General features: G+C 42.8%; 1 protein-coding gene across 1 annotated transcript in view; it reads right to left on the minus strand.

The window, feature by feature from the left end:
- Positions 1-27242, minus strand: part of ush2a (Usher syndrome 2A (autosomal recessive, mild)) — a 203433-nt gene that overhangs the window by 66762 nt on the left and 109429 nt on the right. The window contains exons 49-61 of the mRNA XM_041935708.1: positions 22579-23255; positions 21995-22164; positions 21740-21906; positions 21480-21568; positions 17748-18082; positions 15391-15546; positions 14448-14611; positions 14055-14264; positions 11460-11662; positions 11250-11362; positions 10453-10681; positions 9448-9616; positions 9105-9326 (exon numbers count right to left, since the gene is read on the minus strand). Of these exons, the coding sequence (XP_041791642.1) occupies positions 9105-9326; positions 9448-9616; positions 10453-10681; positions 11250-11362; positions 11460-11662; positions 14055-14264; positions 14448-14611; positions 15391-15546; positions 17748-18082; positions 21480-21568; positions 21740-21906; positions 21995-22164; positions 22579-23255 (2904 nt within the window). The remainder of the gene's footprint in view (positions 1-9104; positions 9327-9447; positions 9617-10452; positions 10682-11249; positions 11363-11459; positions 11663-14054; positions 14265-14447; positions 14612-15390; positions 15547-17747; positions 18083-21479; positions 21569-21739; positions 21907-21994; positions 22165-22578; positions 23256-27242) is intronic.

Raw genomic sequence — 27242 nt, forward strand, 5'->3', positions numbered from 1 at the left:
CTTCAGATTTATGTTGGATTTGCATACATTCGTTAATAGCATCGGGAGCGCTGCGTCAACACAAGGTGCTTAGACAACGTGAATTATTATTAGGGTTTCAGTCATTCCACTTAATGATAAGTCAATATTTAGCCCTGCCAATGAACTACTGATAAAAATGTGTGTTGTGGATTAGGGTTATCCGAGCTCTCTAGGAGACCAAAACCCCTCCACAACTTTAAACAAACCAAACACTTTTAAATACCTGAATATATTACAAGGGGTTTGGCACAAAGTGCAGAGCAAGTGAACACATACACAGATTGTGTGCACGCATAGCAGCATACACACACGCACACTGAAACAGCTTTCATAGACAGGGACTGGTGGCAAACACTTGCACGCACACACACACACACACACGCACAGAAGAGGAAGCACATAAAAACTGATATATGAATTAAACGATGCTTTGGACAATTTTAGCTTATCACAGATATTAACTCGTGTCTGCAAGTGTGTCGGCCAAGAAGTTGCAGAAAAGAAACACTAAATACAGTAAATACAATATATTGAAAATCTGGTGACATAAAAACAGCTTTCCAACAGCTTACATCTCTTGTTTCTCACAGAAACAAAGAAGTAAGTAAGAAGTAAAAAGTGAAGGACATATTCACAGAGATGACTCAGTAACAGCTTATTTTAAAAAGATATATTTCATGTTCATGTTATGGGCTCATCCACTCACTATTTCCATTGAAGTCCTGCTCAGTATCTAGGTCACAACTCTTTATGCATTAAAAAAACAACCTCAGCTCTCAACCAACTTTCAATAAATGGTATCACCCTCAAAAATCCAGTATTTGTTGGGCTCTAGTACACACACACACACACTCACAGCACGAAGGAGTGTGTGTGTGTGTGTGTGTGTGTGTGTGTGTGTGTGTGTGTGTGTGTGTGTGTGTATGTGGGTGCATGCGCGCACTTTGTGCTCCAGAGGGGCCAGGCTGTATGTCATGTCGAGAGATGAAATCACAGTGGATTGACTTTCTCACACAGTGCACACTGTTCCCCTGTGGACACACACATGAGGATGTTGGAGCAGCGAGCACACACGTAATCAAAGACACACACACATACACACCCACTCTTCTCCCAGCTGACTGGTTGTCCTCTTGTCTTTCTGACGTCTTTTTTTTTTTTTTCTTTCTTTTAGCTCAACAACATTACCAGCTGGGCATGTGTGTGTGACATTGTGTGTGCTTGTGTGTTTGTGAATGTTTGCATGCGTGTGTCTTGAGCTATGTGCTGAAGTGTGTGTGTGCTGAGCGTAGGTAAATGCCTTGGTGGCAGATATATTTTCACCACTCTACAGGGATTCACTAAAACCTGAGAAAAAGCAAGCAGCTGTTCATGTGTGTGTTTAAAGTGGCATGAGTGAGAGAAGGACAGAGACAAGAGACAAGAGATGAAGAAAGAGGACGTGATGAAGAGTTTGGCAAAGTAATAAAACAGGTAAAAACAACATGCAAGATGAGGAGCGTAAGGTCAGTGAGTAAAAAAAGTCATGTTTTGTTTGTACTCTAATCAAGTACAAAGATAGATATACAGATATACTGAGCCACAGAGATTTATACTGGTAGTTTAAGACAGACGGCAAATCTGAGGATTTTTATCAATCCCAGACACACAATCAATCCATTCTTGGAATGTTAAATGATGAAATGAGCGCTACATGACATGGAGACTCCAGAGCAGGTGCATTCACCTCACAGCTAAACTATCCAAATCCTAACACATTCTGCTCTCAACCCGACTAGAGACATCGTAGCGTAACACAACGACCCGCAGCCAGCCTCCTGCGCGTTATCCATCACTGTCATCAATGCAATCTGGTATTTGGTGAGTTGGGGTGTGGCAGAGGCCCCACGCAGCACCAGGATGCTCAAAACATGTACGAGTAGAGGTTCTTGAGCTCCAGTATGACTGTGGAAACACTTCCAAGCTGTGGGTGCATCTCCAGTGGAGAGAACGTCCTGCTTTAACACAGGGTGATGGGATGCTCGGTGTCAGAATGAACAACTCTAAGCAGAAGACATGAGGCTACGTGAGGCAAAGAAAGCTGTTACTTGCATGCACAAAGACAAAATGTTAATTATTTTAAATTACAAATATTGAAGCTTTCCAAATATACAGGTAAAATTCAACAAAGTTACACAAAAAGTTAGCCAACCTATTGGGATTTTAACACCCAAGAGCAGTTTTTAATTCATTCATTTGTCCCTTTTGATCTTTTTTGTGTACACTGTGGTGTTTTCTTTTAATCAGTCACTGGTGATGGAGAGGATGGTGACATGCAGTAGGGACTCCATGTAAAGGCTCTGACAGGAACGACAACTCTGGCAAGAGAAAGGGAGGAGATAGTTGTGTCTTTGTCAACCAAAGGTGGTGCTCAAAGCCTCAAACCCCTTTATCTCCCCAGTAGAGCCTCCTGTGGCTATTTTACCAACACATGATCCAATTTCAATCAACGTATTTTCACAAATATCATTCACATAAATAGGCATTCAGACGCACAGATGTAAAAACTTAAATTGTTGATGGCTGAATTTGATTTTCTGTTTCATTGACTGTCACAGTTCTTGCACAGCTCCACCCTTCTGAGCAGAAGTCTTAGAAAGTGGTTTTAAGTGAAAACACCTGAGTCAAAAGAAATGCTAGATGTTACTTCGAGTTGAAAGTTGGAATCAATAGAAAAAAATGCTTTCACTTGGGTGAGTGTGTTCAAAAAGAAACTGCAAACTTATATAACACCATAAGTTGTTGTTCTAAGTCGACCAAGATGAGACTGAACATCCAGCGTTTCAATGACAACAAATTAAGAAGGATGACTAAATATGACGAAATCTCCTGTCATGTCAACTTTTGATTTCTGAACACTCAATCAAAAAATACCTGAAATAACAGAGACTCCATGATGTGACGGGATCATTAGGAGTGCCAGTGATTCTGGTCCATCATAGAATCTTTATGTTCAGCACAGATCTAAAAATGTGATGTTCTCTATATTGTGGTAAATCATGAATGATGTTAATTAATTAGCGGTTCTGTTCGCTCTGTCCACACCGGCGTTCTGCTACCTGAGCTTGTTGGATATTTTTATCATTTGGAGATATGAAGAAGAAATGTGTTTGTTTTGACTTCCGCAGAATTGATTCTCCCATGATTCCCATGATGTCCCCGAATGACCTCTTTCAGTCTCCAGCTTATGGTTGGTTCATCTGTAGTTTGGAAAGACTTGCCTTTCATAGACAGTTGTTGGGTTTTTTTTAGATGCTCATCAGGGTTTCAGTAACATATGGATAAACAGTGGTTGGACAGGCCTGGTATGCCCTAGAATCGAACCACTCTGGGAAGAAGTATGCAGGGGTACCTAGCAAACACATCAACAGAGGAGTGGGAGGAGACAGACAGAGAGATGGGTAGAAGAAAGCAAAAGGAGGTGAGGATTAGCCTCAGTTGCTGACTGTTTCCCACCACACTCGTTGGTCCTTCCATGACAGACATCTCATATTTCAAAGGTTCATCTCTGTGTTTTTGTGCTCAAAGAGCTATTTGCTGTTATTGCAACAATGTGCACCTTTGCCATATAACCTTTACACTGGCATGACTACAGGGCAACTAAAACCTCTGACCACTAACAGCCGGTCTGGACCAAAAGGTTTGAATAATTGTAAAACACATTTATGCAGACGTATGTAGCTGAAATATTCCATTCAGGTATTATTTGAAACTACATCCTGTTGTAATCACTATCTAAAAATATCTAGGTGTGTGTGTGTGTTTTTGTGTATGTGAGCTCAGTTTGCTCCCTGCCTATACCTGGAAGTTAATTTCAAGTTCATGTTTTACTGTTAACTTTTAATAAATCCACAATGTGTTACAGTGAACACATCAAGAGTAACACAAAGGCAAATAAACTGAGCGCACATGCACGCACACACACGCACACACACACACAGCAGACGGTCCTCATTGCTGTGCTCCTGACAGCCTCTGGTTTTATTCTTGCCAGTCATTAAAGTAAACCTAATAGAAAAGCCATCATCATAAATACATTAACAGAGAGAGAAATGTCTTCCTGTGTTCAGAGAGCACTCGATCTTCTAAAGCAGCCAGACGCTGCTGTTTGGAATGCACTACTGTTGGCCATTTGCTACCCATCATTGATGAGGGGCTTCTGGCAATGATAAACAAACACACACACACACACATAAACAGAGAGACATACACACTCAGAAACTGATGAGAATCTTTTGGCAGAATCAATGAAAGGACATGAGGGATTGTGTGTATCTCCGCATAAAGAAACATGTAAAAATGCAAACACATTCAGATACATATACACAAGCAGACAGCCGCATGCAGAAAGTGAAGCATACTTGCAGCAAGTTGAGGTAATAAACCATGCACACTTGCACACACTTACACACACAAACGCATCCACTCTCACAACTCCGCCAGGCTCGGAGTGAGCTAGCTTAACTACTGGGATAATTTCCCTCCAGCAAATGGTCACTGTGCCCTTGAAAAACATATTTGATTATTACTTTTTCTCCCCCTCCTCTTTTTTTCTTTTAGCATCATCACAGCCATTTTCATCACGCGCTCTGATGATGGCACGGCAAGGCGCGTTAAGATAACACCCCGGCACCGCCAGGCTTTTAACACTTAAACGGTGAAAAGGGATATTCAGATTTGTCCTTGAACGTTTGGATGGGGCCTGCTGGGCTGGGACGGAGGGGGGGTATGGGAAGGAGTTAAAGAAATGCATACATTTTTAAGATTCACTTACTTTAAGAAAAAGTGAGGTGGGGAGGGCATTTATGCTAGCACCCACAGAAAGAGATGGGGAAGGTGGGGCTGAAGGGCAGATGGAAGAGTTAAAGAACTGTGCACTGTAAAGAAAAAGTGTGAAAAAGGGGAAATGATTAGTGGAGCGCGCACAGTGAGGCGGGGGCCTCAGGGAGAGTCAGGGAGCAACGGGAGGCCAAAGACACCACACACGTTCATTTAAACACCATCTAATCTCTCCTAAGTCTTAGCTAAACATCTCACATACAAACTCAGGGAGAGAAAAGAAACAAGGAACAAATGAAGAGCTTAAAAGTTGGTCTTGAACCTGCAACACAGGAGGAGATGCTGCTCGAAAACTGAGGCTGTCTTGTCCAAAAACAAACAGAATTTAATCTACTCAAAAGAGAAATTAAAGCTGTTTAAACAAACTAGCAGACAAGGTCTTAGCATGGAGACTTTGTGCTATTGTATAACAACTAGGAAACACCTAAAAACCATCTCAATAATACCCCAAAGACTACAACTGACCAGAGTAGAAGACGGACCTGCCATTTAACGTTGTACATGCGTGTTAATTGACCAGGTCAATTTAAAATGAGACCCATGTAGACAGGAGCGCATACAGACAGTACATACACTAATAGTATTACTATGTAGCACCTAAAGCATGAGTGAGGTTCAAGTTGTGGCAGGTAGCTGATCTAATTAAAATTAAAATCTCTTCCGTCAGATGTGCTTGACACAAAGTACTATAAAAGTGGAACCAGTTTCTATAATTTGGCTGAAAGATTGGTCATGGTCATGTCTGCATGTCTGATGCTGCGTGCATGGCTGCCTTCTGCCAACTAATAATAGTCGCCGGGTCGAAAAAAGTTGGTTTCTAGAGGTAAAAAAGAAAATTCAGAATCATAAAATTCTGGTGCATATTCCCACTATTAGGAAAAACTGCTCACTCATGACAGAGTTACGCTAACAACCACAGATTGCATGAAACAATGGGCGTAGTCTGAGTGACGTCAGCCATGGGTCTCTAAAGGCTTCTGTGAAGAGCTCAGAGAGATGCTCCAGCCATCGCCATCTTAACACTGTCTGACTCCTGGCTTATCCAAAAATGGGCGGAGCGTGGGTGGAGCTGAGGCGGGCCGAATGAAGCCTGGTTGCTGAAACCTAGCAGCTGGCTATCACTCAAAGCGACCATGGCCGTTAGTATGCAGGACTTTAAGCTTTAATAGAATTTAAATCAGTGAGTTATATGAAAATTCACCACTTTAGAGTTGTCACGAACAGGGAAAACAGCTGTAGAGAGCAAAACCACATTTTGAAACCAGGCTGTAAACATGTTTATTTCTACTATAAAGTTGCAAATTTTTATATAGGGGTCTACAGGGATTGCCTCACTTTTGGAGCCAGCCTAAAGTGGCCATTCGAAGAACTTTTTGGCATTTTGACATTGGCTTCATTTTTTAGCCCTATGCTAACAACCTAAGAAAAAATAAGGTTGAAAAATAGAAAAGTCTCCCTCAAATAATCACAAATTACTGGAAATTTAAAATATGCCAGAGAACAGGGAGAGCAGGAACGATACCGACTTACATTATACAGAGTGAGAACAATGACAACTTATTTGCTGAAGTTTTTGAATGAAGATATGCCCAAATTAACATTTAGAAGAGCTTTGTGTTTGTTTCTTGTGTTTCTTCAGGACGGGTTGGGTGAGGCAATGTTTTTGACCCTAATTGAAAAAACACTGCTTTTCTGTTTGAAACAGTCTAGCCCTGAACGCAGACGCTGACATGTGCGTGCAATGTTGTGTGTATACACATGCATGTTTCCTTGTGAGGGTGTGTGCTTGTTGTTGTGCTTGTGTGTTTACATGCACATGTGCATGCAAGCCGGTATGTGTATCTGTTGCCAGACGGCTGTCTCCTGGCATTGCTGTTCCCCTGCAGTGTGTGTGTATGGTTGTTGACAGTGTGGACGGTAATGTGTGATAGATCGCACTTCAGGGACCCCATAATCACATCAGCCTAACCTAGTCTATCAGCTGGGCACAATGGGATACCCTTCACTCCTCCTTTAATCTGCTCCATCTAGCTCTTCACCACTCTTCTGTTCTCTTCCGTTTTTTTTCCTCTCACTTACTCCTTCCCCTCCCTTGTTTCTTTACTGTAATGCGTATTTTACAATTTCTAAATTCTCTTTCTTCAGTTCTTTCCTGCTATTTTTTATTTTTTCTTTCTTTCTTTCTTTCTGTCAGTCTTTCTTCCTTTCTTTTTTCATTATTTTAATTTGGCATTCTTTCTTGCAACTTCTACTTTTTTATTGAACTGTATTCTGTTGTTTATTACTGTTGATTTTATTTGTAGTCGTCTCTCCATTTCTTTTTCTCACTTCTTTCCATTTTTGTTATGTTTTGTATTCATTTTTACGATGCAACATATTTGAAGGAACACTATTATTTATTTTAAAAAGAATGTGTACGTATGCGATCTGCAGTCATCTTATTTGGATTTCTGTTCTTTCATCCTTTCTTTCTATTTTTCTTTCTTTCACATGTCTGTCTCTCACTATCATTAAAAACACAAAACCCTGGACATGGTGAGAGGCAGCAACGAGAGTGATTGGTGCCAAGGTTAAGTAGTCTATCCTATAATAAGTGTTGCTGTGTGCATGTCATGTGTGTGAGTGCGAGTGTCTTGAAACAGACGTGTGGGGTCGAGGTTGCATAGCCGGCCCCAGGGCTCCCCGACAGTGCAGTGCACCCGGCAAATGGCCCTTAGCCTTGCTAGCGCCGCTAGCCCTACGATCCATCATACCATATGTTCTCAATGGGGAAGCTAACGCTAATGACTGATGAGTGGCTGGGAAGGGGGCGCATAAAGGAAGGGAGGGGGGAAGAGTAGGGTGAGCAGGAAAGGAGGAAGAAAAGAAAGGAGGCAGGAGGAGTGAGGAGGAGCAGGAGGCCAGAGGAAGAAACAGAAGAGGTTGTGGAACAAGTTGAGGAGAAGTAACAAAGAACATGGCGAAGGAGAACAGGAAGTGTGTAATACATAACAGAAGATGGAGAGGATGAGGAGGTGGGGAGCATATGCACTCCTTGGGAGGCCACCTCAAATGAAGGATGGCCATATAGCCGGCTCAGTTGGAAAGGAAAAAAAGATCTAGTAGAGGAGAAGAAAAGGAAACAGAGGAGACAAAACGAGTTATGGTGTGACAGAGGAAAACACTCTCAAATTCTATGTCAAAACCATTTGACAAGCATTAATCTGTACTTGTTTTTGAGACTTACAGATGACAATTTCATGAAAAGACAACATGTTGGAAAGACGAAAGCAAGAAAACAGTTTTTAGAATAAGGAAGATTATCAAATGACAGCCAGAAATCAAAAATATTTGAAATAAAAGTATTGTTTTTCTTTTTTGGCAGTATGCATGTATTTTTGTGTGGGTAGGGATCGTGTGTGTGTGTGTGTGTGTGTGTGTGTGTGCGTGCGTGTCTGTGTGATTGTGGAGAGGCTAATGGAGTACTATAGGCCTGTCCATATGGGGCCATTGTTTATGTGTGATGAATAGAGTCCACGTGTCTGTCTCTGGCACTCAACACTAAGCGAACCCTGCCGAGGGCACCCTGTTGACTCTGCGCGTGTGTTTGTGTGTATGTGTGGGTGCATGTAATATGTCTATACGTGTGAAAGTGTGTGTGTGTGTGTTTGTGTGAAGGAGGGAGAATGAGTGTGTATTTGTCCTGCTGTGTGCTTGGCAGTGCCCTCAATGGTGCCATCCCGAGTGTGTTTCATCATCATCTGCCATGACAAAGATGTCTAATGACACACACATACAGCCACACTCACACATACACACGAACACACGGTCCCATCTGTGCCATGGTATCCGGGTGCTTTGGGGCACTGCAGGAGAGGAAAAAGGGAAACGACCCCACGTTCCTGCACCATGTGTCTACCTCAACCCTATTTGCTTTACTCTCTCTCCTAATAATTTCCCTGTATAAACATTAAGAGGTCACCTGGAAACTCCAGACATATTACTTTTTTTGTTGCTTTCTTGTTGATTAGTGCAATAAAGCATTTTCTCAAGAGAAAAACTATTTCCTATCCAGCCCATAAAACTTCACCCAGTGTGCTCTCATTGTTGGGCAAAAGATTAAATTGCAGCATCTTTTCAATTTCTCCCTGCTATCAAAATATGACAAAATCCTAACAGCGGTGGACGCTAGTTTATGTTTGCACCTGTGTATTTCCTTCACTCACCTGGGGCATATGTATGCACTGCCCCCTTCTCAGCATCACCACAGCATACCACACCACCATCCACAATACGGCCCCCACAGCACTGGACCCCATAGCCATCATGGAGGCTCCCACTACAGCAGAGCTGGCCGCCTTTCAGGGAGTAAGGAACCCCCCCACAGCAGCTGTCACCCAGCCCCACTGAGACTCGGCCCCGCGAGTGGTCAGGACAGCAGTTTTCATCTGCAAAGACAAGGACAGATGAAGGAAACACTTGAACAACATGGGAAAGGGTAGACTCCAGCCAAGTAGAAAAGAGCTAATTCTGTGTGAGTGTAAACAAATGAAGTGGTGTGAAACTCACTGGTTTTTACATGAACATAGTATCCTCCACAGCACTGGTGGTCAGGGAGAGCTGGGAGCATTTTGCCATTGCAGCACGTTGGATTGGAGGAATTACTCAAACTCAGGTAGCTGCCCTCACAACAATGATGATGTGGTTTCTTTGTGTACAACAGTCCACTGCAGCAAACCTGGTTGACATACGATTGAACACAAATATAAATCCACACAAACATACAGACATATTTGTGAGTGCATTGAAAGTATGGGACTATATGCTGAAGAGAAAGCTATTTGACCATAACGGGGATTGAGACATTAATGAAATGTAGTTTCTTTGTGAGTGTGGGTTTGCGGGTGCTCCATCTAAGCATGTCCAGGTGTGTCTGTGTGTGTTTGTAAGTGTGAGCTTTAGATGCTGTCACTGTTTGTGCCATTGGGTGCTGTGGGAGTAAATGTATGGCAGTTTCACTGTGCCAACTTGGCTGGCATTCCATGACACAAGGATGGAAATGAATGCAGATGACAAGTTAATCTGTTTAGAGAAATTAATCACTGAGAGGATGAGCGTGCATCCCACATCCATTGCGTGTGCTCAGAAAAGTGTGGTATTTGTCTGCAGGTCTCTATGTTTCTGTTACTGTGTGTTTGTGTGTATGTGTGTGTGTGTCTGAGGTCTGGTGACTAATATCCTGAGGGAGTACACAGCAACAACGTATTCTGCACTTCAGATGAGCAGCTGAAACAAAGACCCTGGACTTCTATCTTGGTTTACACATTGTTGGTGTTGTACAGTGAAGGTTTCAATGATTACTCATTAAGTTCTAGTTAAAAGAGGCTCTCACATTGTTGTTGAAAAGGGCAGGGGAGAGAGGATTGCAGCCGAAGAAAGAAGAAAACAGAGCAGCCTACCCCTAAATGCACCATTCTCAATACATACATATCATCACTTGTGTTATGAAGATTATTCCACAGCCCCTTCAAACAAACAAATATAATAAGTACCAAATGACCAGAACCTAATCACCTGAATGTCAGGATGGAAGCAGGACGTCCCACACACGCCATGACTGGCAGGACACTGCAGGTAGGAACACCTGAACCTTACAGCACCATCACCTGCTGACTCTTCCGCAACAGACGATGTGACCCCTGTCAACCCAACAGCACATGACCTCAGGGTCCGTCTTAAGAGATCATAGCCCAGCATGATCCCACTGGGTCTGCCTGGACGGGACCAGTCCAGCCTCACCACCCTGACAGAGAGGGGGGAGAGACAGAGAGAGAGAGAGAGGCATGGGTGTATATTCTCTTTCACAGTCCTTTCACACTACCGTGAAACCCACGTAAACTTTGTCATACCCGAGCACACACATGCATTCATGCATGGTTAATGCCTGACATAGTTGAGTTACAGTGTCAGGGTGTGTTTATACACTTCTCAATATTGATTTTCCTCTTCTTTTTTTTATCTCTGACATCTTTGGCAGGGGGAAGACCTATGTAGTAACACCCAGAGTTACAACTTCCACTGTCTCCCAGACAGAAATTAAGCCACAAATCTCCACTTTCTCTGCAACTGTAAGACTTGCAATGTTGTTATTTAGGTCAAATGTGGGAAGAGGAGATTTTTAAATATCATTAAATTTAACTGACTGCATATAAAGTGTCAGCTTACTGTCATATTTACTGTTAAAAAGCAACCTCCAGGTAATCTGACTGCATTACATAGTCAGAATACATAATGAATTTTCTCTCTCAGAAAAATAGTAGTAAGTGAAAGTAGAAGAGTAACTGAAAAAACATTTGCAATACAACTGTTACCTGGGAGTGATCACTTGCGCATGTGGCGTGGCCAGCTCAGCAGGCAGGTCCTCTACAGTAGTTGTCTGAGTAACATTACTGCGCACACATGCATACACAGTGCACACCTCCACCTGAAATACACAAACACACACAGCAGTCATAAACATGATGCACATGTTTGCGCGCCTGCGTTTGTGTGTGCATGTCTGCTTCTGTTTGTGTGTGTACCTGTAAGCTGTAGACAGTAAAAGGCAGCAAGTCCCCCAGCAGGTACGACCCTGAGCTGTTGTCTACGCTGCCATGTAGACGGTCATTAACGTAGATGTAGTAGCCAGTAACTGCTCCATTGGGCCGTAGAGGAGGGAACCAGAGCACACGCACTGTGCTGCTGTTAACTGGAACCACCTCTGGGGCGGACATCCCTTCTGGTTCTGAGGACGGCACATGTGAGAACAGTGACTTCTTTCATTCTTGCACAGCATCAAAACCTTTTACGGCTTGAGGATATCAGATATCTTCATCTACACATTTACATGTTTGAATTGTGGTATAAAACCAGTGTTCTCAACATAACATGTAAGCTTTTACATATGGACCACCTCGACTGTTGTGGTGACGGCAGAACGGAGCTGCAAAAGACACGAAGAGATGGAAAGAGATGGAGATGGACACACAGTAGGCTTGTAGGCACGACAGAAAGAACCTGCATATTTGTGTGTGTGACAGAGAAACAGGCTGTTTGTTGATGTGCATACACAGGGTGACTGTGACTCTGTGTGTTAGCTGGGAGAGAGACCACCTGTGTGTGCAGTATTGCGTTGATAATGCTATATAGCTGTAAATGAAATGTAGAGCAGTGGGCTGGGTTTAGATAAGTGTATTGGCAGCAAATGAATTGGGTTAACTTCTCTTAGCTGAGTGCATTTTCATTAAGAATAATAAATTGATTCTGTGTGATCAGCTCACTCCCTCACCTTCTCTCTGTCGTATAGGTAATGGTGGATCTCTATGACACAGCTATGGTGATAAATATAACTCGGTAGCCTATAGGAAATTATTTACAAATGCAGAGGCAAAAGGAAGGAGTGAATGACGGAGAGTGTGAAGGGCATGAGGAAATCTGACTAATAAAGGACAAGTGGGAGTTAATCTGTGAAAGAAGTTATACAGGCAGGGAGCAAAGAGTGGGAGGAAGAACTTAGAATAATGATAATTTAACTGTACATTTTCTTTGAAGGACAATGGAGATCAAGTTGTGAGCAAGTGAGAAAGTGACGCAAACACAGAGGAAGAGATGGTGTGTGAGACAGGTAATCATACGGACTCCATCTATTATTTTAAGTGAAAATGCACTCAGCTAAGAGAAGTTAACCCAATTCATTTGCTGCCAATGCACTTACCCAAACCCAACCTACTGCTCTACATTTCATTTACTGCAGGATGGCATTATCAACGCAATACTGCACACTGAGCCTCTTTCACTCATTCACACACACACACACACACACACACACACAGACACGCACATTTTTCTTGCCAATTAGTCCTGATGTTGGCATTGCCCTATAGATTGCAGGCCATGTTAGGATGGTTGGTAGGGTTGAGCTGCATTAGTTAAAATACATTTGGCCTTGTGTGTGTTTGTGTGTTCACGTGTGTGTGTGTGTGCACTCTTATAGCTGTAAAATAATGAAATTACCTCCAGAGCCCTCTCAGTTAAACGAGCCGTGCTTTGCCTTTAGCACCTAATGATTTTCTAATGTTTTTAATGCACTTTTTATTATACTGCTCAGATTAGAGAGAAAGGGAGGCCTCTGACATATGATTATACTGAAAAAGAAAGAGAACTGCGAGAAGGAAAAGAGGCAGAGAAATGGCCAGAGAGAAGGACTGACAGGGAAATGGAGACAGATCCAAACAACAGACAGAGTGAGTGGCCTCTGACATATGATTACATAGAGTGATTTGAAAGATAACCCTCACATGCTGGGAGACTGGGCTGAGAGTCGGAGAGGGAAATGGAGAGAAAAGTCGTGATGACAGTTGGATAACCCGTGCAATTCATGGCTAAAGATAGTAAAAGCTGACCCTGCCTGAAAAGGGAAATACCAGTAGATCAGAGAACTGATGTACTTTGTTCATATTCGACTTAATACACTCTCTCAAAGCTCCAGATTTTACATCCTGATAAAAGAGTCTCAGCTGTTCATTTTACAAATATGAACAGATTATGCAGAGACAGCTAAAGCTGTGAGAACAGATGAGGCATTATTAAAAAGGTGCCCTGTAATGATGTAACTGCATATTTTGGTGTAATTTTCAACATAATGGACAGATATGATTTCTTTCATTTTCATACTGATTTTTTCCCATAGAATCATCGAATATCTAATTTAATTTTCCAGAAAAGATTAAGTGATGTATTGCAACTGTATTGTAAAGTACAGTAATTATTGCCAGCATAAGACAATGGAATGGCCATGTTCGTTGCCTCTGTGTGTGTCGCTGTGTGTGTGGCGACCGTGTGTTTGTCTGTGTGTGGTGCCAATAAGCATTATACAACACCTTAAATCTGCCACACACACACACACACACACACACACACACACACACTTTGTATTGATTTCATGCCTCACTACATGATGTGTTTAACATCTCGTGTGAAGCAGCAGAGTTGCAAAGAATCGCACATTAACACAGACACACCTTTGTTGGATGTATTGAATTTAAGTACGGTACATGACACACTCAAAGTAGGAAGACACATTTGAATCAATTTGTAAGATCAATTGTTGGCCAAAAATCATACAAATATACACGTACCTCCATCGTCTGTGGTGACGTTAACTACTGCCTTAGTTGTATTATGTGCTCCGTTGGACACCTGTAATGACACCAGATATGTGGTACTGGGCCAAAGCTCACTTATCACTGTGGAGATGATCTCAACGGGCAAAGCCAAGATTTGACTTGACTGGACAGACTCTATTGTCAGAAAGTTAGATTCCACCTCTCCCTGCAGGTCCTGCAAAGCTGAGAAAGACACAAAGAGAGAGGGATAAGAGCGAGGGAGCAGCTGAAAAAAATGAATTTCAAGTCTCCATTTTCACTTTTTGGTGAAGTCAAGAACAATCATGAAAGATCATGAAAGACCTTTGCTGGGCAGACTGTGTGTTTTTGGAGTGCGTGTGTGTTTAAGAGAGACAGTAATCTTACAGGGTTGTGTCCAGTTGACCCGTACAGCGGTGTGATTGATAGCGTGGGCAGACAGAGACGGAGGGTGGAGGGGAACCCCCGCCATGGTCACCGCAGTAACGATCTCTCCAGAGGAGTCGCCCACATCATTATGCACCACTAACTGGTACTGGTAGCGGGTGAATCTGTTAGGAGAATAGTAGCTTTAGATAAGAGAGCTACAATATGTTTTACTTTCCTTGTGAGTCAAAAGCTACTAATGTTGCTGGAAGTATCTTCAAGATTCTGAATAAAAGGCTGTAAAAAAAGTCATTTCTGCTATTAATCATTCAAAAATAGCTTGGGCAAGAAAAAAATATATGTAACGTATAAATAGCGCATGCATTACAAAGACAGGCTCCTGGTGGAAGTACTGACTTAAACTGTAAGTCAATCCTCCTTTGATGGAATTAAGAGAAAAAACAGATACAATAGTGATGCTCCATAAGTGGAATAGGGGATAATAATTTCAGTCATGTCCACTTTCTGCATCTTATTTTCACTTAATTAGTGTTAGTTTTGCTAATACAGTGACTTCTATTGAACACATACAAATTACGTTGTCATAAAGTACTTTCCAGGACATCAATGAAAAAATCCTGCAAAGTGAAAAGTGCTGACACGTTCAAAAGTTTGTCAGTTTACCACTTGAATAAAGCACAGTAGAGACACAATCCCTGAAAAGAGCACACCCAGAGCCGTTTAGCAAGCACAGAGGGGGGAAAAAAAATTAGCTTCCACCAAGTGCCAAACTGAGATTAGGGGACGCTGTGTGAAAAACAATTTAATTCTTTGGGATATTTGCTTAATGTATCTTTGAGCGGTATTAAAAGATCGGCATCAGCGGCAGCTCGCCGATCGGCTCTGCACACACGGTTTGCTGCGGCGCCGGCGTTTGCTCTAGAGCTCATTTCGGTAATCTCACCTGCTTAGGCCTTTATCTTGGTAGAACAATTTGGTGCCGGAGTAAACATGGAGCCAGCGATGGAGATCTTCAGAGGGGGGAGGGGACATGGCTGTTACCGTGGGGACCGTGGCGATGGCCAGGGGCTGGTGGGTTTTACGTCTGAGCAACTTGTATCTGAAGGGGAAATTTGAATAAAAGAAAACACACACACTTGGTTGGATGTTTAGGAATGCATTAACACACAACACATGTCCACAAACGCACCAATATGAGCACACACCCACATAGAAATACGTGCATGCCTGAACACACATGCGCGCAGAAAGACAAACAACCACACACACAATTTTCAACTGACTCTTCTCCTTATCGCTCATTTCCTCCTCTTCTGCCGTTTTTCATCATCTCTATTCTTTTGCGTTCACTGCATCGCACCCCTCCCTCCCGACGTCCCTCCCTCTGTTGTTTTTTTCTGCAGGGTTTGTGTTTTCCTCTCCCCACAGTGATGCTAATTTCTGCTGTAATCAGAAGAGAAGGGCTTAATGCCGCCTTTTAACCAACCCACTTAGACAAACACACAGAGCTGAGCAGAGCAGAACAGAGAGACGGGCTCATGCATTTTAATCGCCTGCCAGGAAAATGGACCTTTATTTTAGGCCTAATCTTCGACAGAGTAGAACAGGACAGAACAAAACGGACCAGAATGTGCATTAGGACTGAGAAAACGCTGATTAAAAAATGCACAACACTTAGCTCATTACCAGGGCGCTCATGTTAGCGCCTTGTTAACGTGTTCCTGCTTGTTTGCTTACATTTTCCAGCAACAACTGAACAGCTCCAGAATGTGTCTCTCAATAACAAACTGCAGTAGATTTGGAGTCTTGGCTGCCTCTTTTCTAACATCGGGCTACAGCTAATGAATATGAACACAGGGTCAAATCAGATAATGTAAAGTCGTGATGGTTACAGCGACTGTGGTCCACACAACATATTAGCGCTTCATAGTTTGTGTGGGATTTTAGATGTGCATTTTCTTGTACAGAAGTATTACAAACTTTGTTCTTAAATTCGATCAGAGAGCAACAGAAGCTACTTTTTGGTTCACATGACTGATCCACAGTGGGAAAGGGTTAGGGTTTGACATGGTGTAAATTCTGAATAATTAAAGCACATCCACCTAACAATACATCTTTTACAAAGCTGGAATCAGAGAATTTTGACTTCTTTTTCTTAAAAGAGCCCTAAATTATTTTCCTAAACATTGTCATGCATTTGAAATTTAGTGTGATGCAACATAAAATTATCTAAATGTTATGTGCTTCAAATGTATGGACTGGGCAGTCAAGACTTTTTCAGGTATTGGCAGTTACGCGATGATTTTAGTAAGAAAATTAAAGGTTGTAATCCAGCAGAGTCCCCAGCACTAATTCAGGTATTTATGGATGCATACAACTCTGGGAATGTTAAAGGACTTATAATCAAGTTATATCATGGCATCATTTCACTGAATAAGGACAATACAGACTATGTTAAACATCGATGGGAAAAGGAGTTGAACATCGTAATAACAGAGGACATGTGGCTTAAAGCCTGGGAAACCCAGTCATCTTCTACCAACTCCTGCATCTGGAGGGACTTCTGTTGGAAAAGTTTAATTGGTTTTTTTATAACTCCCAAGCAGAAGTCTAAACAAACTGGAATACAACTGGCCTGCTGGAGAGACTGTGGAGAGACCATGGCAGACCAGACTCATGTCTTGTGGTCCTGCCCTCCCATCCAGATTTTCTGGAGGGAAGTGGCTAAAATTATGTCAAAGGTTCTGTGTTTTGACATATTATGACATTATCTCGGAAATATTCCTCATGGACAGTTAAATAGAACAGATAATTACCTTTTCAAGGTTCTGCAGGCAGCAAGTAAGAAAGCCATTACGAAATATTGGCTCCAGAAAAACGCCCCCACCAGTGATATCTTTGTTAATATTGTAAAACAACTACATGTTCTTGAACAAATGACATACTCTATCCGACTTCAAAAAGATCTGGGTGAGAAACGATGGCAGAAGTGGACTGTTTATTTGGCCAATGAGTGACTCTGTAAATGTGACAATGATATGTGTCTTAAATGTATGTGATACACATAAAGGATAGTTTGTCCTTTGGAGGTATTGACCCCCGGACCCTGACTGTTTGTTCAGTTGTTATTTGCTTTATGGAAAAAATGAAAATACCAATAAATAAAGAGTTTTAAAAAAAAAAATGTTATGTGCAACATGCAAATACAATTTTCACTGGTCTAACCAATACACCTTTAACTTAAAGTGAGGTCTAAGACTCATATGGTCACACAGAGCCATGGTCAAATGTCCATGTTACCTGATGTTTGGTCCATTGGGCCGGCTTGGTGGCTGCCAGGAAATGGCCAGGAAGGACTCACTGACTGCCACTACGGACAGTGGTTCAAGGCCTTCGGGGATCGTGGGTAATGTAGTCGCTGGAGTGGGCAGGCTTTCCGTACATCCTCCAACATGTCCACCACCCACGGAACATGCCAACACAGTGATACTGTAGTTTGTGTACGGGATGACGTCTGTTACTGTGATGTTGAGCTCAGAAGCATTTCCACTGTCATGGAAGACGCGGGGTTCTGGGAGGCGGATCTCGTAGCCATGGATTTCTCCATTGGGAATAAGAGGAGGAGACCATGTGACCTGAAACATGAGTGTGTTGGATTAGTTCTGGACTATTCACATAAAATACAGTATCGAGAGAAAACTAAAGGTGTAGTTCAGTTGATCCTTTCTAACTGTCCTGTCATTATCCCAGAAAAGTCATCTCGTTGGTTTGCGGGGCATTCTGAATGTTCTCGGCATGCTGAGGACAGCAGAAAGCTTTTAGATGGATGAACTACAGGAAGTCATGGTGTGTGTGTGTGTGTGTGCGTGTGCGCTCGTGTCCAGTGCTTGTAGTGCGTGCTGATGCAAACACATACAGTAACTGCATCTGAGTGTGAATGCACGTGTGTTCAGTTGAGTGCTCCCGGTGCTTTTATGTAGATATTACCTGTGTGTGCATACACTGTCACAATGTGATAGTGATAGTCACTTTGTGCGCGTGCGTGTGTGTGTGTGGGTGTGTTCAACTCTCTTTTTGGAAAGATAACCTGACTTTGACTTGAGCAGAAGATTCCTTTCATCAAATTTGAAACAGGGTACACACAAACACACACAGACACGCGCGCACATGCACAAACACCATGCTAAAATAATGAAAACGGCTGGTAATGGAATTGCTGCATGCAAAAACAAAAGCTTGCTGTTGTTGAGCACTGCATCTGATTTGGAAACAGTTCAGTCTGTCAGCATTTCAGAGTGAAGATGAAGGTAACTGGCACACACACAAATGGGGATACACACATATACTTACAAGCACACACACACACAGTTCCGAAAGTTTGAATTACAGATGTCTATACAATAAATGCCTTGTTTGTACATCAGCACACAAACACACAGTTACACCTAAATTTAAAAACTGCGCACACATGCACCCCTGTGTTCATGTGCTGCGTGCTCTGACACACTTAAGCATACAAACTGTCATGTACAATAACTGATCAGTTCACAGCTTGTTGAGACTTATGAGTTCAGGTGATTAAGTAGTCAATGTTGATGAGAGTATTATGAATGAATGTCAAGAATAATTATTCCTCATGCAACCTTGATATTCATTTAACAAGTGACACTGTGAGGTGATAGAGGACACACACACACACACACACACACGCACACACACACACGCACACACACACACACGCACGCACACTCTGAGCCACACACACACAACCACATATGGGCAGGGTCATGTTGAGTTAGGTAGCTCATTTCCCAAAGTGCGTGTTGGGTGTGCTTTGTGGTGGAAGTCATTTACAGATTGAATAGCCTGATGTAATCTGGAGATGGTGAAGACAGCGGAGACCCTGGGCTGACACAGAGCACTGGGGCTAAGGCCAGAGCAGTATGAGCATGTGTGTGTGTGTGTGTGTGTTTGTTTGTTTATGTGTATATTAGTGAGAGTGAGAGACAGATGATAAAGTTAGAGAGAGGGAATAGGTGTGTGTGTAAGGACATGGTGTATGTGCTCTATGCATCCATGCTATTATAATCACAAAAAACTCAAAGCAGTGAGACGGTGCCAACCTCTCAACTGCAGACGATACAATTCAACAATTTATTCTACGTATCTCTCCATTCTATGTATCGTTGCTAACACTTACATATTTAGGTAAATTTAGACCGTCATCTGGCAAACAAACTCAAAGATTTGGGATCAAGTCTCAAATCTCTTTTTCTGAATTGTGGGTATAAAGTGAAAATTATGTAGTCTGACTCACAGGAAGTACTCTGTTGGTACATGCCTGCTGCTTGTTACTGTTCAAAATCCCCGTCACTACCTGAAACAACAACATGCTGAAAATGGTATGTTTTGTCCAAGATTTGGATTGTGCAGTAATGCAGGTCTCATGCCAGGGCTCGCCTCTCCATGTGCAAATGTTCCCCCCCAACGCTCTTTTGCAGGGACACAGTCACTGTTTCCTGGGCTTAACGCCATCCAAGACGATTGTGACTGTTTTAAAGAAGCATAAACAAGTGTTTGTTTTTTTTTATCAGAATGACAATGAGGTCAGCCAGACCTTTCTCCTGCGCTGGCACAGCGCTAAAATGAAGCGTGGAGATGTGAGACTACAGATCCAAAGATGACCAAAATAAAATTAATGGTTTAATTCATTTAAGTTTAGCAACATGCCTCCAGCATAACTAACTAACTAGCTGCAAATCCTGAACTATCTTTGCAGAGTTAATGACTGTGACAATGAGAAACTAATAACTTCTAGCTGTGAATCAGACACTTTCAGTGAAGCAGGTACATACATTTAAAACGATCTCAAGCATTTCATTTTTTTGTACCAAACCTCTGTGATCTCATTTTGCTTTATTGCATAGATTTTTTCTACCACGGTTCAATACAAAATCTGCATTACAGCAATCAATGTCTTGATCTTCATCCTTCAATGCATCACACTCACAGTCTGATGAAGCCAAAAGGACATTGTTAAAAACAGAGATGCTATCCTAATCAGAAAAAACAGACATTCAGTAGAGTTTGGCTGTGCCTTGATATCCTGACCAAGAGTATCACTGCATAAAAAGAACACACAAGCAAATTGAAAAGAAAACGGGATAATGGGAAAGAGCGAATACCTCGATGAGCAAGAAGTGATATGACAAAATGAAACCGTTCAGAGAATGAAGGGAGAAAATCAAAATCCTTTCTGTGTTGTCAAGGTCAATTGGTAACCAGGAAGCGGCCTGCCTGTCTGTCCAATTAGCAACAACCAGGAAGGAACACTTTCCTTCTCGGACCTGTGACCCCTAAAGCTGAGCTGCTGCAGAGATGACAGGGGCGGTATTGAAATGATGACAGGCATTAGCATTTTTCTGCAGTTAGCATTAGTGTAGGGCTGTGAGTGCATGCCTGTGTGCGTGTGTGTGTGTGTGCGTGGGCATGCACGTCTTTGTATGTGTGCATGCATACAATGTTGTCTCAATGGCTTTCATTGATAGGCCTTGATGTGGGATTAGCCACTAGTGGAACTTAACTCTGGCCCCTCCTTCAAAATGGCCGACAGGAAGGAAGCTGCCTCAGACAGGGTCACAGCCCCTCCCATTTTCTGAAGGGGACCTTGAGTTGAATGTTTTTCTTTCTCATTAAATCCCAAGATGGAGAGACAGAGGAATCAGTGTGACATTGCTTTGTCTTTCCTAATCTGAGTTACTGAGGAGATTCTCAGTGAAGTTGCATTGCATATTTTGTGTATTTTCCATTTAAAGAAATTTTTTCAATTCTAAAAGCTCATTCCGAGATTCTGTAACGTTCTATCAGCAGAACATAATAGGAGATGTTGTAATGCACAATCAGTAGTAGCCTGGCTGACTTGGATTATATTTGCATGCTTCAGCCTCTTCTCAGAGCTTGTGCGCTTTCATTCCAGGCCTAAGAGGTTTTTAGTGAATCTGTGAGAAGTCAGCTGAAAAAAGGTGCCTGTACCTGGAGTGACTCTGGCCCCAAGACCTTCACCCTCGGTGGACTGAGACCAGCTGGCCGAGAAGGTCTGGTGGTGATATTGACCCAGGGGCCTGCAAGTAGGTAACAATATATGGTTAAAGTTTCAACTGTGAAACAACTAACACATTAATTTTGACACGAGGTAGTAAATTCCATAATTCTGGTCTAGTTCAAAATGCAACATACACACATCTCAGTCAGTCTGGATTTAATTTCACTTAAGTCCATTATGATGGCCTTGCCTGTGGTGTTGCCAGCCTGATTATGGAGTACAAGTCGATACTGGTAGCTAGTCCAGGGACTGAGAGCTGATGAAGAGTCCAGGAAGGAAAGAGGAGGAGGGTCTGGTGGGAGATGGCCCACTGTAGAGACTTGTTTGGTCCCAGCAACTCTGCGCTCAATCAGCCATCTACACTCAGCACGAGATACAATGGAATTTAAAAACAAATCAAAGCGTCGTGGAGGAATTGAAGTGTATGTATGTGATCATCTCTCACCGCTCCAGAGGTCCATTGCTCCACTCTGGTTCACCCCAGGACAGGAGAACAGAGGTGGGGGTGTCAGAGTAAAGGTAAGGTGCAGGGACACCTTCTGGGGGAGCTGCGAGGGTGCGAAAGCTTGGAGACATCCCAGAAGCTGAACAACCCACACTGGTGCATGCCTCCACCTAGATGTTTAACAGTAAATCCCAAATTAATATGGATATGAACAGTTTAATAATAATATGATTTATTCTGTTGTTTTTTCTCAGCCAATAATCTCTCATTCCTGCACAATCCACTGCTTTGCTACAACAACTGTTAAAGTGGAAAAATAAAGGGTACAATGACATTTTGAAATTTGGTCTGTGACTGGAAACACTCATGATTATTCAACTGCCAAAAAAATAAATCTTGTTATTGCATTTATATTAATCATTTGAACATAATCAGAGAGAAACAGATACTAACATTTGTTTAATTAGGACACTTTATTTACATGTTTTATGCAAATGTAATGTATTGCATAATATAATATTTAATCTACATACTACATGGTACAGTGCTGTATTTTACCATAGTATCCTGCTAGTATTTTGTACCTGGAGGCTGTAGGTCTGGTAAGGCAGCAGGTCGAGGAAAGTGTAGGCAGTGGTGTTCCCTGGAACGGTGACTGACAGAGTGGATGAACTTGAATTTGAAGCTGCACTAAAGGAAGCAGAGGTGGGGCTGTGGAATGAGTCTTGTTTTAGAATAGGTTCAGTGTTAGAGATGGTGGCTTTGTACAGGTTTGACAGTAAAGGACTGGGGCCTGGGTTCACACTGTCAGTAGTGGCTTCAGCTGGGTAGAATGAGGTGGAACTGGAGCCTTGGCTCGTGTTTCTTCCATGAGTGGACTCAATCTGCTTGTCTCCTGTGACACCAGGCCTCAAGCTAGACAAAGGGCTAGGGAGGCGGTTGGGTCTAGCGCCTTGGATTTTGCTTGAGCTGTCATTACCGCCTGTGTCGACAGTCGACACAGAGATGTGGCTCGAGCCTGGGGTGGCAAGACTGGATGTTGGTCTGAGGGTATGAGGTACACCCTCTGTGCGGGGCAGAAGGCTTGGGTTAGGACCTAAGCTGTAGTTGCGGGTTGTGCTGGTGCTGGAGACCGAGCTGGGGCAAAGATAGAGGGTATAACTGGTAATAATGCCATTTGGTTGAGCGGGAGGGACCCAGGTAATTGTTACACTTCGAGGATGGAGAGCTGATAGAGCTGGAGGGTCCACCGGTCCTGGACCTGGGGAAAAGAGAAGCAGATAAATCAACAGACAGGGAGAGGATTTTTTTTTTTTAACGCAAGTAATGAATATACTCTTTGCTTGTGTGCTGATGAAAGAGTGAGAGAAAAGGGGGATTTGCTCTAAAGAATTATTTGACAGGTAACAATAAGAATGACATCGGAAGGACAAAAAGTGATTCTGCAATCCCTATCCACGGGATTAACATCGAAACTCTCTTCTCTCTCAGTTTGTCCCCCAGAGCAAACCGAGATTGTTTTGATGGATTTATGCAGTACTTGTGACTGAATGTGAGTCTGTGCATCTTTCAGTAAGGAGTTCAGGAGGAAATGTGTAGGCCAGGCTGGACTGCCGGGAACATTGTAGCCCAATTTCACACTACACTTTGCTCTAGCACAAATACATGACACACACATGCACGCAAACACACTCATATGATCCATTATATAGTATTTCCCAAGGAAAAAAATAAGTGATACATTTTTGAAGTGAGATGAAATACATTCACATGAAAAACTCCAGTTGTATTTGGTGTAGTAGTATTTACTAAACTCCAGGCCAGGAGACCAAATTGATTGTAAATGCATCACAACACATCATGTTGCAGAACCACAGCTGTGGTCTCAGAGAGCCAGTAGATTACTCATTTGGGTCTACTGTGTATTCATGTTCCCTGCGATTCCCAATGCCTGGGAGTGCCTTAAATTCCTACGTCCAGAAGGCAAAATGACCCTCACAAGTATTAGAAGTATGCAAGCAGACAGAGATGCACATTAGAAGGCCACAGACACACGCACACGCACACGCACGCACGCACACACACACACACACACACACACACACACACACAGACGATTTGCACATGTCCATGCACAGATAAGAAACTGCACAAGACTAGTCAAAGGAATATTTCACTCCACGGTAGCTCATTTGAAGGTAATGCCCCCTCCCCCCTCCACCCCCAGCATTTACATCCCACTGTACTGCTCCATAATGGACACACACAGATGCATGTCCATATACATAGACACACACTCTTCCTAACACACACCCACACCCACATACACACACTCACAAGCCCACACCCACAGTGATGCAGTATAGCAGTAATGGTGCTGTGTGAAGGGCAAGCAGATCAAGGTGACTGAGCGGACTGAGGGAGCGTGCTGCGTCGCTAAGTGCTACCGCTAACCGCTAACGGCTTTCCCAGATGGCGGTGTCTGTGTGTGTGTGTGTGTGTGTGTGTGTGCGCGCGCAAGACAGAGACAGAGAGAGAGTGAAAGAAGATGAGCGGATGAGAGTGTGCGTGCAGGACCGTATAAGAGATGGAGTGTGCAAACATGTATATGTGTATGTCAGCATGCATGCACATAAGACAGCAGTTGTGCAAGAATGTGTGTATTTTGCAGACTATCTACTAACTGATCAGCTCTACTAAACACATACTGTGAAGCCAACTAACATTCATGATGCTCCAGTTCTCAAAATGTTTCGTCTAATACTTGTCTCTTATTATTATTATTTTAAATAGCCTGAGTAGCACTATTTTTATCAATCAATCCTGGTCTTCCGAACTGCTCTGATTGATTTGATACAAAGGGTAGCAAGCAAACTCTTCCAAAAAAAATCATGGTGAATTCACAGCTGGACCGCAACTATGATTTGTTCTTGAGCTACAGATTTACTTATGAATTAGGCAACATAAAAGAAAAAAAAAACTGGCGGGGACTTTGATCATGTGAGCACAAATACACAATATAATGTATAGTCGGACACAGAGAGAGGCACATCACAGAAAAAGCCACAAAGATACATTAAGATGGCAGCTAGCCAGCCTCTCTCTCACACTCACACAAACACACACACACACACTTTTTCTCCTCCGCGAATAAACAACAGCATAAAAAACGGAATGTAAAGCTTGGCCTGGCTACAAATCCCAAACATTCCCACAAACAACCCATCTCTACATCTCTCTACATCTCCTTCTGTCTGTCCGTCCGTCCGTCTCTTCCTTCCTCCCTCTCTCTGACTCCTTCCTGCACTCTCCTCCACCACCTCTCGCTCATTTTCTCCCCTCTCCATCACTCGTGCTTTGTGTCGTGGTCTCTCTCCCTCTTTCGCTCCCTCTCTCTCCGGTCTCCCTGCTAAATAAACAATGCAGAGAGTTGACCTTTTGGGTTAACAGGTTTTTATGCTAGCTCTACTCAGCACTCACACTGATTCAATTACCACCAAAGGTCCACTGAACCCCACGAATAACCAAGAAGCCCGTCTCCCTGTCTGACTATGTGCATATCTGCCGGCCTGTCGGCGTGAATCACTGCGCTCTCGTTCTTTGCAGAGGGTTGGGGTATCTTTCTGTTTAGACGTTCTACATCCTTCTGTCTAGTTTAAGATATCCTTGTCTGTCAACAACAACGAACATGTAAGAGACAGGAAGTCAGACAGACTACAGATAGAAAAGTCCTAAATTGTCAGTAATTTGACCACAAAAAACAATCCAGTCACCTTGATCCATCTTGTGTCAACCACCCCAAAATAACCCCCGTTGTCACCCCCATTCCTCCCCTACTCCCGCTCCTCCGCCCTCCCCCACTCCCTCTCCTCCGCCCTCCCCCACTCCCTCTCCCTCTAAGTGTTGAGTGTTATTTAGGCTTTACTGGCGCGTGTAAAATTCTGCAATTTGAAGGGCTGTTAAGTTTTTCAATTGAAATTTTCATTTAAGATGCAGGTGATGCTTTTTCCCTTTTTTTATTTTACTGACGCTTTACTGCTCTCTGGATAGGAGAGAACGAGTGTTGAGGGAATGCGTGGCAACCCCTCTCTCTCTGGTTTCCTGACTCCTTATCTCTCTTTCCCTCTTCCTGCTCAACTCTTCCCTTTCTCCATCCCTCATCCTCCCTTTCCCAACTGCTCTTCTTTTCCCTTGTCTCCCACTCACTCCTACCGTTTCTCCCCCTACTTCTCCGATCTCTTCATTCCCCACGCCTTTCCCTCCTTCCTTCCCCTCTCGCTTCACCCCTCCCTCCACACCTCCCACCCTTACTCCTCCTCTCTCCAGTAAAACACAGTAGCAGAAGGCTAAAACAGGAGTGCGGGGCCGCCAAGCCTTAAATCACATTTATAAGGATTTGGTTAGCATAGTAATAACACAATCAACTGACAAGGGCTGGGAGAGGGGGAGGGAGGAAGGAGTGTGTGTCTGTGTGTATGTGTGTGTGCACGTGCATGGGCATATGAATGTGTACTAGTGGGTGCATGCATGTTATGCAGCTTCTTGTGTCTATTTGTGTGTGTGTGTATGTGTAGATAAGGGCCCGTGTAGATTTAAGTGTGTACATCTGTGTGAATCCATGTGAAGAGAAGAGGAAGGGTATTATTTTTAGCCTCGCGCAGGGTCCTGTGTGTGCACGTCTGTTTGTGGGCATGTGTGTATGTGGGTGACTGGGCTTTTGAAGGTGAGTCGAGGCTCCTAGGAGTCATAATGAGGACAAACGCTGAGCTTTACTGTAATCAAGATGCTTACGACATGGTGTCAAAACGTGACAAGCAATACGGTGAGAATTTACATTGCATTTCGTATCTTTACCTTTTCTACAGATTATTTAATGTCATTGCTGCTTTAAGAGACACTGAAGAGACAGTAAGAGGATGATGCATGACCAAGGTCATGAGCTTGATTTGTATCCATAACATCACGTGTATATGAGATGTACATTAGCCTTTAAGTAACTACGACCATCATGATACCTGAAATGTCAATCATTCAAAATATCCTTTTCAGATGCTGACTATTTGGAGTGATTTACTTAATTCCATGTAACCTTCTCATGTATTCATGTACTACAGACAGAGAGCAAAAAGTTGTAAAGTAAGACATGGCTTTTAAAATATAAAGTGAACATGTTTCAAATTGTTCAAATTAGTGGGAACTGATTACTAAATAAATAAAAAATTTACAAATTAAAGCTATACCTACTGCT

This window comes from Chelmon rostratus, chromosome 1 (genome assembly GCF_017976325.1).
Source record: "Chelmon rostratus isolate fCheRos1 chromosome 1, fCheRos1.pri, whole genome shotgun sequence".
Taxonomy (NCBI): Eukaryota; Metazoa; Chordata; class Actinopteri; order Chaetodontiformes; family Chaetodontidae; genus Chelmon; species Chelmon rostratus.